Genomic DNA, 14,054 nt, shown 5'->3' with positions numbered 1-14,054 from the left:
AACAGAAAATATCAACAGATAGTAACAAGTAAAAAGACTACATTAGTACTCAAAAAACGTCCTGCAGAGAAAAGCCTACGCCCACAGGACGTATAGTGAATTCTACAACCAATTAAAAAAGAATCAATGGTATCCTTCACAAACTTCCAAAACTCAAAAGGAGAGGGGACTTCCTCACTGATTCTGTGAAGCCAGTATTGCCCTGATACCAAAACCAAAGACATTACAAGAAAAGAAACCTACAGGAGAATATTCTTATGCATATACATGCAAAAGCTCTTGAAAAAATGTTAAGAAGTCAAATCCAGCAGCATAAACAAACAAAAAAAGGAATATACACAGGAACTGAGCAGAATTTATACTAAGATTGCAAAGTTGGTTTAACATCTGAATAATCAATTAATACCATAACAACAGAATAAATGACAAAAAACACACAATCATTTTAATACACAGAAGAATCCAGCGTACTTTCATTGTAGAAGCACTCAACAAACTAGGAAAACCCATGGCTAACATCATATTTAATGGCAGAAAAACTGAAAATGTCAGTCTAAGACCAGCAACAAGAGAAGGATCTCTTGTCACTTCTAGCCAACCTTGTACTCAAGGTGATAGCCAGGACAATTATGTAAGGAAAAGAAATAAACAGTATTCAGATTGGAAGGGAAGAACTAAAACAATTTCTGTTTACAGATGGCATAATCTTGTACACAGAAAATCACAAAAAATCCATGAAAACATTAGAGCCAATAAATGAGTTTAGCAAAGTTGCAGGAGAAAAGCTCAATACATAAAAATCAGCTGTATTTCTTTACACTAACAATGAACATTACCAAAACGAAATTAAGAAAACAGTTCCATTTAGAGTAGTGTCGAAAAGAATAACATACTTAGGAATAAATTAACAAAGGAAGATAAGATTTGTACACTGAAAACTACAAAATATTATTGGAATAAATTTTTAAAAATCTAAGTCAATTCAAAGATACCCCACGTTCACGGACAGGAGAAACTAACATTGTTTTAATGATAATACCTACCCACTCCCTCCCCAAAAAACTGATCTACGGATTCAAGGAAGTTTCTATCAAAATCCCAGCTGGCTTCTTTGCAGAAATAGAGAAGCTGATCCTACAATTTATATGGAAATCTAAGGAATCTAGTACAGCCAGAACTGTCTAGAGTAAGAAGAACACAGTTGGAGGACTGGTATAAAGCTGTAGTAATCAAGAGTGTGTGGTACTGGCTTAAAGGACAGACATAAAGGTCAATGAAATAGAATTGAGAGCCCAGACATAAATTATAGTCAACTGATTTTCAAATAGTCTCTTTAACAAGTGGTGCTGCAACAACTGAACATCTACATCAAAAAAAAAAAAAAAGAAAAGTGGGCTCACTACTTTTTGCCATACACAAAAATTAGATGAAAAAGGAGCAGAGACCGAAATGTTAAGACCTAAAAGTGAAAACTCTTAAAAGAAAACATGACAGTAAACCTTCATGACCTTATGTTACATAATGATTTCTTAGATAAGATACCAAAAATACAAATGAAAAAAACAGTCAAATTGGACTAAGTCAAAATTTAAAACTATTTTGCTACAAAAAGACCATCAAAATTTTTGAATCGTATTATCTGATAAGCAACTTGGGTTCATAATATATGGGGAACTCTTACAACTAACAATAAATAGTAAAAATAAAAAGAGGACACATAACCTAATTTTTAAAGGATAAAGGATTTGAATAGTCATGTATCGAGGAGATACAAAATGGCCAATAGGACCATGAAAAGAAGCTTAACATTATTAATCATTATGGAAATACAAATCAAAACCACAATGAAGTATCACGAACATACCCACTAGGGTAGCAAAAATCAAAGAGACAGCCAATATCAAGTGTTGGTAAGACTGTGGAGATACTGAAACCCTTGTAACTTGCTAGTGGCAATGTAAAACGGTTCAGTCACTTTGGAAATCTATTTAGTTGCACCTCAAAAATACTAAACATAGTTACCATCTGACCTAGCAAATCCACTCTTAGGTTAATACCCAAGAAAATAAAATCATATGTTCATGTAAAAATCTGTACATGAATGTTCACAGGAGCATTATTTATTTATTAAAGCCAAGAAACAGAAATAACCCCAAAGTCCTCACTGATGGGCAGATAAAATGCAGTATATCATAAAGTGGATTATTCAGCAAGAAAAAGCAACTCGAATGCACCTTGAAAACAGTGAGTGAAAGGAGTCAGGACAAAAAACTAGACATATTGTATGTGTTTTATATGAAATGTCAAAACCCAGGTAAATCTAGAGAGACTAGTGGTTGCATAAAATAGAGAAGTGTGAGTGCGCGGGGAACAGAACGGCTCGGGAGTGCCTGCCGTTGGCTATGGAGTTGCTTTTTGGGATGATGAAACCCTAAAACTGCGGCAATGGTTGCTATGAGTAACTGTGAATATACAATCATCCTATGAACTGTATACTTTAAATGGGTAAATTGTACAGTATGTGAACTACATCTCCATAAAGGCTGTGTAAAAAGAAGGAAAAGTAATCTGCGGTTGCCTGTGGAGGGAGAAGAACGGGGTGACTGCTGCTGGTTCAGGTTTATTTTGGGGGTAATACGGATGGTTTAGCTTAGATTATGGTGACAGCTGCAGAACTCTGTGAAGATGTAGGTGAGCGATCTTATGCTATGTGATTTATATCTCAGTAAAGATATTAAAGGGAAAAAAACACACAGAGGAGGCACAAACAGCAGATGGAAGCACTAAGCAATCCCAGCATGTGGCAAAGACGGCCTGCAGCAGGGAGTGGCAGGGAGAACAGGGACAGGAGTTACTTACAATGTCTAATTTTATTAGAAATGGAAATATACTAGATCTGGCGGTATATGAGCAAAGTCAAGAATGTCGACCAGTTTCTGGAAGTTAAGAAGAATCAGTGACAGAGTGACATCATGATCTGATCAACTTTGTGCCTGTTGAGTCTGCAATAGTCTATGGTACATAAAAACTGAGACGTCCTGTAGCAATGACATAGGACTTAGAAATTCAGAAGTTAAAGGTACGGATATAGAAACGAGCAAGGAAGGGTTACGCAGGCCCCACGCGTTACTGAGAGGGGCGTGTCATCAAGGCAGATAACCTCTCAGCCCCTAGTGGGTGTTTCCGCATGCCTGAGGCTTGAGGCCTGCTGTACCTGTTTGGCCAGGTTGGTGGGGAACATTTGTTTTGGCTCCGAAACGGGGGTTGTGGTGCTGGCCTCTGAGTATCTGAGGTCAGAGGCACAGGCACTGTACGCCTATATGACTGATGCTCAATAAAAATGCTGGACACGAGGCTCAAGTGAGCCCCCCAGGGTGGCAACACTACACAGTGTGGTCACACCACGTTGCTGGGACAATCAGAGGTGTCCTGTGGAACTCCACTGGGAAGGGACCCTGGGAAGCCGGAGCCTGCGTTGTCCTGACTCACTCATTTCCTCTCTGTTGATTCTGACCTGTATCCTTTGGTTGAAATACACCATAATCATAGAATGTAACACAGCTTCTGAGTCCTGTGAGTCCCCCTAGAGAACAGCCGAGCCTGATGGTGGCTGTGAGGACCTCTGGCAGACCACGCCAGCAGGAGTCAGGGTTGCCTGGGGCACGTTCACAGAGTGAGAAGGGCTGAGGACCCAGCTCTGACCATCAGTATAAAGCAAGGCGCAGGACAAAGGCCTGCACAGAGAAGACGGAAGGCATGGCAAGAACCTGAGAAGGTCAGGCAAGTGATCACACAACGAAAGCCACAGGCAGTGGTGTGGCATTCCCGTCTGTCGCGAGGCCCAGCCCCGGCTCCTGGGCTCCAGTAGCAATAAAGGCAGCAAGGCCTTCAGAAACAGCCTTTTTGGTGAAGGGGGGGCTGGGAGCCACCCAGGCAGAATGAAGTGTGAATGCGAGCAAGTCCCTGACACAGGCAAGGAGGCAGCTTCTCCCAGGTATTTGGCCATGAAGAGAGAGAGAGAAGGACCATAGTTTGAAGCAGGAACAGAGGATCTGATGACAGAAGAAACAAGCATACCTGAGAAAGAACAAAAGATTTGGCAGGACAGTATACTGAATTATTCAGAATTAGAAATACAAAACACATTTAGTAAATTTATAGAAAAACATGCTCTCTTCCTTATTATTCAAAAGCAGGACCCAAAAAAATAACTTAAAACCTGTAGTAGAAGGCATCGCAGAGTAAGGAAAGTAACATGGACACCCATCAAAAAGGAAGCTGACGTCACGCCCAGCTAACACCAGCGGGGAGGGGGTGGGGCAAGTGCAGGCAAATTCAGGTCACTATGGTCAGTGAAGGTTGGAGTCCAGATGCAAATATGGATTCTTCCTCTAATTTATTTGGGGTATTGTGATCTCAGAAGACTCATGTGAATCTACCATTATTTCAATGGCTCTAAAATAAGCCTATTAATGTGTTCCTTACCATTTTACTAAAAATGTGTAATTAATAAATTATTTGTAAAGTGCATTCTAAATAAAACGTGCTACATAAATGCTAAATATTTGCCCTGTGGAAAAGTGTTAGGAGGCAGGACACAAAATTGTGTGGGGTTAAAAATAGATCCATGTGAAAAGAACGTAAATGAGGACTTATTTGAATACAATTAAAAGTTAAAAAAAATAGAAACAAAAGAAAAGCACTGTTCTAAGTTAGGTGATTCACAATGGTGCCACAAAAACTAGAATTACAGCCTAATTTTATACTTCATCTTTGTAAAAGTACATCTTAAAGCAGACAGTGTAGTTAGGAAAAAAAATCCCATGGGAATCTGCACCAGTCACATCTGAGGTTAAGCTTAAATTTAACCAACTGGACTGTCCAGCTATCTGATCTTACACCACTTCTTCAAACATGATGTTAACTGTTTCTTCTGACGTAAGACACCATTGATATACACACTGTAGTTACAATTTTCTTGGTCTTTGAAATAAAACTTTTAAATCAGTAGGGAAACCAAGTCATACATGGTTGCTTGCAGACTAAATTATTCTTACAATTTTACATTTTAAACTAGTCATTAGTAAATTATCACTTCAGCTTCTCATCTGAAAAAGTGAAACTATTATAACATTAACACTAACACTGTCATCAATTGTGAAGAGTAAAAAATTGATTAGCATTCTAATTAAATATGTGTAAATGGGATTTTTTTCTATCCAGTAAGTTGAGAATCTATTTAAATGTGTTAGCTTGGAGAATGGGAAAAAAACTTTAAAATAAAATCATTAAAAGTAATTTATTAAAATTCAGCACGTTCTCTGCCAGAAATGTGCTCTTCAGATATATTTGCCAAAATATGCTAATATTTATGTCCAAGGTTAATCCTGGAATCATCACTTGAATTGTAATCTATAAGAAATAAATGTTCATTATATGAAGACTAATTAAATAAGTTCTGGAACATGCATATAATGAAATATTATACAGACATTAAAAAGAATGAAGTGAAATCTTACATATGTTCATACGGACAGAGGTCCAAAACAACCTAAGTTAAAAAAAAAAATTAAAGGTTATGAGAAAGCATGGAACTTTCAGTATAACTGAGGAGATCTGCAAAGACTTTCCATAAAAAGCAACAACAAAAGCTGACCAAATACTTAAAATCAACCATTGCAGGACTCTGAAAACTGACTGAAGGTATACAATAAATTGAAAATACAATAAATTTATCTGTGAAAAATTGCTAACTCTCAGGTAAGAAAAATCAGAGTCTGTGGCAATCTTGTCTGGAGATGCTACCACCCCTCCTCCCCAGCGCAAAGGACGCATTAGCTCCACTAAGACGGGGAAAGCCATGGAAACCAGCAGAGGATGTTCACTTAATTTTGAAGAAAAAGTGTGAAAAAACTTCATGCCCAGCAGCACTGTCAATATTGGTAATGAATCAGGTTTTGGGTGGGACAAGCAACAAACAGACTGGCAGATTAGCCCAAAATTTACCAGCCAAAGAGACCCTGATCTGCTCTTCACACAGCTCTAACCGAATAAAGGGCTTTGCACATGGACAGTGGAGGATGAAGAAAGCGAAGTCCTCCACACAGCCTTGCCTGACAGTGAGTGTGTGTGCTTGCAAATGAGCCACAAGGATTCCCGGAAGAAAGTAAAAGCCAGGACAGACTTGAACACTGACTAGCCCTTGGAGGCACAGTCCATGCACGCCCGATTCCACCAGCAGAGGTTGGAAGCCTTACTAACACAGGTGTCTGAACACAACCTTTGACCAGTCACTGGCTGATCTCTCAGCAAGGCTGGCCCAGAGAAAACTCCTAGCAGGCCAGGCTTATAAATAAAAGTGAGAAGGAAAAAAATTAACAAAACTTAAAACCATGAAGGAGATGGACTTGGCAGATTTAGTCCAACTAGAGTAATAAAGAAAAAAAGGAAGAAAAAAACCTACAACTATAACTCCCTGGGAATAAGATGGATCAGAATCAGATGTGCTACAATACACTACCTAAAATGTGGTGTTCTCAACAAAAACCTAAGAGACATGCAAAGAAATAGGACAATATCACCCATACCCAGGGCAGGGGGGAAAAAAAAAACAATAGGAAGAAACTGCCTAGCAGAGGGCCCAAATCTGGCCTAGCAAAAAAAGAGATTAAAAAAAAAAAAAAACCACAATACAGTAACTACAATGAAAAGTTAACCAGAGGAGTTCAACAGTAAGAATGAATCAGTGAACCTAAAGATAAGTCAATGAAAACTACTCAGTCTAAAAGACACAGAGAAAAAAGGACGGAGAAAAATGAGCCTCAGAGCCCTCTGGGACACCATCAAGTATACCAACATACACACAGCAGGAATCTGGGGTTGGGTGGGTAGAGGAGGAAAAGAAAGGCAAAAAAAAAAAATAAAATAAAGAAAGAAACAATGGCTGAGAACTACACACATCTGAAGAAAAATATAAACCCACTAGCCACAAAGCTTAACAAACAGGAAAGACAGACATATACACCATAGTCAAATTGTCGAAAATCAAAGATAAAAGAAAGCCTGGGCAGCAGCAAGAGCAAAAACCACAGATCGTGTACAGAACAACAAAATAATTAATGACTCTTCTCATCAAAAATAATGGAGGCCATAAAACAGAAGAATGGCCTTTCACCACCTCAAAGAAAAAAACTGTCAACCAAGAATTATACATAACCAGACCTTGGAGACACTGCGGGTTTGGTTCTAGACCACTGCAATAAAGCAAATAGTGCAATAAAGCAAGTCACATGAATTTTTTAGTTTCCCAGTGCATATAAAAGTCATGTTTATACTATACTGTAATCTATTAAGCGTGCAATAGCATTATCTAAAAAAAGTACATACCTTAATTAAAAAATACTTTACTGTTAAAAAATGCTAACCATCACCTGAGCCTTCAGTGAGTTGCCGTAGTAATATCAAAATGACTGATCACAGATCACCGTAACACATATAATTATGAAAAAGTTTGAGGTACTGTCAGAATTAACCAAAAAGTGACCCAGAGATATGAAGTGAGCAAATGCTATTGGAAAAATGACACCAACAGACTTGCTTGGTACAGGGTTGTCACAAACCTTCAATGTGTAAAAAACACAGTATCTCTGAAGCACAATAAAGTGAAGTGCAATAAAAAAAAAGTGTGCCTATAAACAAAGCTTTAGGGTAAAGGTGAAACGGACATTCTTAGAAAAAACACCTTTTTTTTTTTTTTTTGCTAGCAGACCTATGTTATAAGAAAGACTAAACAAAGTCTTTCAGGCTGAAAAGAAGTAAAACCATATGGCAACTCGATCCACATAAAGAAGTAGAGAGCTCCAGAAATGATAAAGTGTGTGCATTAATATAAAAGTCTGTTAAAAATGCTGTACTGCGAGCTAATATCCCTCATAATTACAGATGTAAAAATCCTTAACAAACTATTAGTAAGCCAAATCCAGCAACATATAAAAGGGATTATATATCATGACTGAGTAGGGATTATATTTCATGACCTAGAATGCAAGGTTGGCTTGACATCTGAAAATCAAGTAATGAAGCACACTGTTATTAACAGAATAAAGGAGAAAAACCACATGATCATCTCAATGGACAGAAAACGCATTTGGCAAACTCTAACACCCACTTGTGATTAAAAAATAACTCTTAACACCTAGGAACAGAAGAGAATGTCTTCAACATGATAAAAGGCACCAATAAAAAAAACCCTATAACTAACATCACACTTAATGGTAAAACACTCAAAACAACAAGGAAAGGATATCTATCTCTACCACTTCTATTCAATAATGCATTGAAAGTTGTAGTCAGTATAATAAGGAAAAAAATTAAGTAAAAATTAAAGCCATCAGATATGAAAGGAAGAAGTAAAGCTTTCTTCATTCACAGAATTATTCACAGATCATGTGATTCTGTTATGCAGAAAATCCCAATAATGCCATTTAAAAAACTCCGCACATTCAAACTAACAACCACATCCAGCAAGGTCACAAGATACAAGATCAACTGCATTTCTATACTCTAGTAACCACCTGAAAGTGAAATTTTAAAAAATTCCATTCATAAAACATCAAAAAATATACAATACTTAGAAATATATTTAACAAAAGAAATCCAAGACTGATACACTGAAAACCATAAAACACTGCTGAGAAAAAATATGAAACATCTTTTTTAAAAATGGAGAGGCATCTCATGTATATAGACTAGAAGATTCAATATTGTTAAGACAGAAATTATTCCCAAATTGATCTACAGATTCAACACACTATCTGTCAAAACCCCAGCAAGCTTTCTTTTTAGTAGAAATTGACAAGATAAATGTAAAATACATACAAAAATGCAAAGGAGCCAGAACAGCCAAAACAGTTTTAAAAAAGAACTAAACTTCAGAATTTACGGAACCTGGATTTCAAATTTGCTATAAGGCTGAAGTGATTCAGAGGACGGTACAGAAGTAAGGATAAGTATGTGTCAATGGAAGAGAACTGAGATCCTGAAACGAATCCATATGTTTATACTCAGTTAATTTTCAACAATGATGCCAAGGCAATTCAACAGGGGAAGAATTGTCTTTTTAACATATGGTACTGGGACAACTGGATGTTCATTTAAAAAAAAAAAAGGTTAATTTCGATCCTAATCTAACACCATACACAAAAAGTAACTTAAAGTGGATGAAAGAGCTAATACGATAAAATATTAAGAAGAGAACACAGCAGACAATCTGTGTGACCTTGGGTTAAGCAAAAGAGTTTTCTGGCCAGCTCAGATTCCGGGTGGAAGAAGCTGGATCCTACCTCTCGGTGGAAGAGTGTAAAGTGATGGGGTGGGAGGTGGTTGCTGCCGCCTTTGGAAAACAGAACCTGTCCTACTTGGCTAAGTCGGCACTCCCTGGCCCACGGTGAGCGACCACCTCTCCTTAGTTAGTCCTGTCACAGCTGCAATTTTAAAGTCATTTATATAAATATCTGATTCTTATCTGTCCCTCCCATTACATAAACTCCATAAGGGCAGGGACCATGTCTTTTATGAGTTCACATGTGTCTATCAAATAGAAAGCACTCAAAAACTTTGTTTTTAAACTAAATGAATAATAGGACTGTCATACCGGCTTGAGGGAACTACAGAAAAGTTAACTATGTTAAGCTCCCAAATTAAAACAACACAATTCCATGCCCTGGCTTTTCCTATACTATCATGATTTAAAATATCCCGTCTCTATAAACATGGCAGTTTTCCTCACAGACAATATAATCACACACGTGCTGCTGTGTGTAAGTCAACCTACTACAGCAGCCTGGAATCGCCGAGCACAGTCTTATCCCAGACAGTTGTTTGGCAGATGTGACAGTCTCTTTAGAATAAACTGTCTGAAGAGCCAAAGTGCTCAACGTTCTAGTTTTTTTAATCTAGAACAGGAAAATTATACAAAATACCTAAATTAACTTCTGTGATGGAGGTAGGTACACGTTCTTTTTAAATGATCACATTCTCAGCAATGGCAGTGTCTGAAAAGGGTTAAAAAAGACCATCAACTGTTAACAAAGCATAACTATCTGCACAACACCTTTCCTCTCTGCTCACACGCTGCCCAGAAGGCACTTGCATGTGTCCTCTCCCCCAAACCACACGCGCCTCGAGGGCAGGGCCTGTCCACTCACGTCACACGCTCAACCCCAAGGACGTGCCCGGCACACAGACGAGCTTGTGCTGGAGAGCAATGAACCTGAGAGGTGATTCAGTGTCACAAGAAAGCTGAGGACTGGAGTCCTCAAATGCATATTTGTCAACTTTCTTGGCCTGTCACCTTAGCAGTATTATCTAATCTCTTTAAAAATCCTTCTTTATATAAAGAAGGAATGATGCCAAGTAGTTCACAGGGACACTTTAACAGATAAGGTGCTACGCAAATAATAATTACTGGTAAGAATTATCAAGGATTAAAACAAAGGAAGGACTTGAAGTACAAATTAACTATCAAGAAAAATTGTACTAACAGGAATGAGGAACTTTTTGATTTCTTCCAAAGCATGCCCCATCCGGGCGTAGGCTTCTGCTGGGGGTGCAAAAACTTCAATGAGAACGTGGAGGTCGTCATTGAGGTGGAAATACTTTGCTTCTCCACTTTTCCTCAACTCTTCTTCCTGAAGAGAGAAAAACTATGTTCAAAAGTGTGTCACTGAAAGAAAAGAAAAGGAAAATTAACACAAGCTGAGCTTATCTGGCACGTGGCTGTCACCAAAGATGTACGCTGCAGCAAACACCACCACCTGAGGAAGGACGTTTACAACACAGCTCTGACCCTGCCGTCCCCGTCCCCAGGGCTTCCCGCTGCTGCCAGGTTGTCTCCAGCCCTGCCCACGGCCTCGGCTCCGGCTCCCTGGCCTCCTCCAGCCTCCCTCGCTCAACCCCTCCAGGCCTGCACAGACCTCCTCCGTGTTCCTCAAACTGGCCAAGCAACCAGGCTCACTTGTGCACGGGTCGCGCTGCGTGCTGTGCTGCCCTTACGAAGCGGTCCCCACTCTCTTAAGATACCGGACTTTTCACTTGTCCCCACTCCCTCATGGCTCTCCCTGAAGGTGATCGCCACGGAGCAGAACCCAGGAGCGCCCTGTCTGGTGCTGCACTCTCCTTGTCTAGAGAAGTGCTTGGTAGACAGCAGGGGCTCAATAAATATTTTGGAACGAGTAGGTAAGTGCTATTTTATTCATTTCTATGTTCATTTGTTCACTCATATATTCATTCAAAAACATTTCTATAGATCAGGCCCTATGAGAATAAAACAATGAATAAATAAGATGGAAATATTTTATTACTGGATTTTACATAATTATGATAAACATTAAAAAGCTTTTTTTTGGTTGATATTATGAAATTCAGGGGAAATAGGAGGGAAAAAAACAGATCATTAAGGGACAACTGACTTTGCTCCATATCTTTTCCTAACGAGACTTCATTAGGGTGGCAATTACAGAAAATGGTTCTTTTAATAGTCTTGGTCTCAACATTGAAATCAGACAGGCAGATTAAGATTAGTGGAAACCCACTAAAGTGATTTCCAAAAGGCAGGAAACCTTGCCAGCCTCTCCAAAAAGTCTACCCCATGCGCGTGAGAACCCTAGGAATTCCTGGCAGCAACACCTCTTCGCTCCCGCAATAGCTAAGAGGCCAAGGAGGCACGCACAGCCTCGACTTCACCTCTTCAGGCTTCAACTTTCGCTACGTGATTTGAATTCTTACAAAGAAAAGAGAGATTAAAACACAGAATATAAAAGCAAATATATTGTATGTGTATGTACGACTGAACTAGTAAGCGGTATACCAGAAGTTGACAGAACACTGCAAACCGACTGCACTTCAGAAAAAACCAACAAAAAACACAGAGCATGGAAAGGGCAGGGGACTTAGAGTCAAATGTACCTGAATCTTAGCCACGCTGGTCACCAGGTGTGTGAATTTGGACAAATTACACGTAAGCCACGATTAATGTGCAAAATCAACCCGGTGTTAACGTATGTATATTAGTGCAGATCCACTGAGAAGACCGGTTGGTGCAAAGGCCCGGCCAAGGAGGCTGTGTGCACAGTGCCCAGGACACGCCTGGTGCGTGGTGGCACTCAGTCAACGCTAGTTTCTTTCACATTTATGGAAAGTGGGCCAGAAAGAAAAGGAAAAAAAACTGAAGAAAGGGAGAGCAACTATAAGTTACCACAGTATCCTATGCATGTCCTTCAAAATTTGTCAAGAATGAAAAGGACTATTCTTTCACGTCAACCGTGACCTACTCCTTGTTCTGATCAGAACACGTTCAATCATTTGATCGGACAATCTGCCTTTCACAGCTAAGTCTTCAAAACTGGATTCTATGCACAGTAGTTCATCTTTGAAAGCATGAACTACTGAAATAAACATTTCTTATCTTTTTCTAATATGGAGCCAAACTAATGCTTTTAATGAGAGATTATAATTACTGATTCAAAGGCAAACATTTTCATTTCTATTATAAACTTGAGCTGGAAAAGGGAGGTTTTCTAATCATAATCACATAGTTACTACGTGACTACTTTTTGGGTTAATGGTAAGAGGCAATGTGGTGTTTGGGAAAGAATACCAGAGCTGGTTTTATGTTCTGCATTCAAACCCCAAAAGCAACAGACGGTCAGGTTAATTTACCCTCATCTTGAAGGGGTGACTCTAAAGCGGGATGATAACAGTTTAGTACCTACTGCTCAAAGGGTTGCTGCTGTAGTAATAAAGGAGTTTTTGACAGTAACAAAGGAGTCGTCGTAACTCTAAAGACACAAAAAGTCTTTAGAATTATTCTTAGCATATAATAAGCACTCAAATGGTAAATACAGTAACAATAACCATTATTAACAGCTATAGTTATCAACTATTCTATTGTTTTATAATATAGATGATGTGGGCAAAACATCCAACGTGTTTGGCACAAACTGAAGGCTCAGCAGACCGAAGCATTATAGCGATCGTTACGCTACATGACCAGCTGATGTGTGTCAGTAATGGCCCCATAATTTCATCCAAGTAGCAAATACAAGAAGAAAATGAATTATGTTCACATTAGAATTTAAATGGTGAACACACTGAAAATCTAAAAGGATGAGATTTTTAATATGAAGTAATGGAAATCTCTTTAGAAATAAACATATTATTAACTGAGAATTTCTGTAGACTGAAACTAAAATTAGTGAGAAGAATCAACTGAAATCAGCACTTAAGAGTTCAGGCAGTGAGGCTCTGATTACAATGTAGCAGGTGGGTGGGATGATTTCCAAAAAGATGCACTAACTTCTGACCAGCTGACCAATACACGGTTCCACGCTCTCCGACAGCAGGAATACATGAGTCGGGAATCAGAGTCACATCATTTGAGACCGCAATGCTCAGTGAGCAGTTGCCCTATCCTGGCTGGCACTGCAATCATCTAAACACCTACCGAAAATGCATTTTGAGGTTCCACCCTAAACAGGTTGGGGCAGGGGACTCTTATTATATAGCATCTATATGAGTCTGATACATAGCCAAGTTTTAATCAAATAACACAATGAACTTCCATGATTAACCCAGATAATATATTCAGGTTCTCTGAATCTCAGTTTTCTTGTCTGTCTGTTTTTTTTTGGGGGGGGGGCAGGAGGCAGTGGTAATTAAGTTTGTTCGTTTATTTATTTAATGGAGGTACTGGGGATAGAACCCAGGACCTCGTGCGTGCTAGGAAAGCGCTCTACCACTGAGCTATATGTATCTTCCCTCTGAATCTCAGTTTTCTTAAGTGTAAAATAAGGAAAATGCTATGTATCTGCCATCTTTTCTCCAAGGATACATGGAGAAATGCATGTAAAATGCCTCACAGTGCCTGACTCACTGTGACTGTTCAATAAACAAATGGTACCTTTTTAAAAAAAATTACAAAAGCTATTATTTAGATGGACTTTTTTGTGAGGAGGCTGGATTCTGTCTAAATTACTTTCTTTATCTGACACAACAAA

The 14,054-nt window shown here is 38.8% G+C and overlaps 1 protein-coding gene across 4 annotated transcripts in view; it reads right to left on the bottom strand.

Annotated features, from left to right (window-relative positions):
* KHDRBS3 (KH RNA binding domain containing, signal transduction associated 3) overlaps positions 1 to 14,054 on the bottom strand; it is a 145,768-nt gene that overhangs the window by 65,278 nt on the left and 66,436 nt on the right. For all 4 annotated transcript variants that reach the window (XR_012064247.1, XR_012064246.1, XM_072949756.1 and 1 more), the window contains exon 4: positions 10,542 to 10,688. Coding sequence is in view for 2 of the 4 variants with exons in the window: in XM_072949756.1 (XP_072805857.1) it covers positions 10,542 to 10,688 (147 nt within the window). In the remaining 2 variants the exon portion in view is untranslated. The remainder of the gene's footprint in view (positions 1 to 10,541; positions 10,689 to 14,054) is intronic.

Source organism: Vicugna pacos, chromosome 25, assembly GCF_048564905.1.
Source record: "Vicugna pacos chromosome 25, VicPac4, whole genome shotgun sequence".
NCBI classification, from domain to species: Eukaryota; Metazoa; Chordata; class Mammalia; order Artiodactyla; family Camelidae; genus Vicugna; species Vicugna pacos.
The sequence above is the reverse complement of the archived record's forward strand: the minus strand, read 5'-3'. Positions and strand labels throughout refer to the sequence as shown.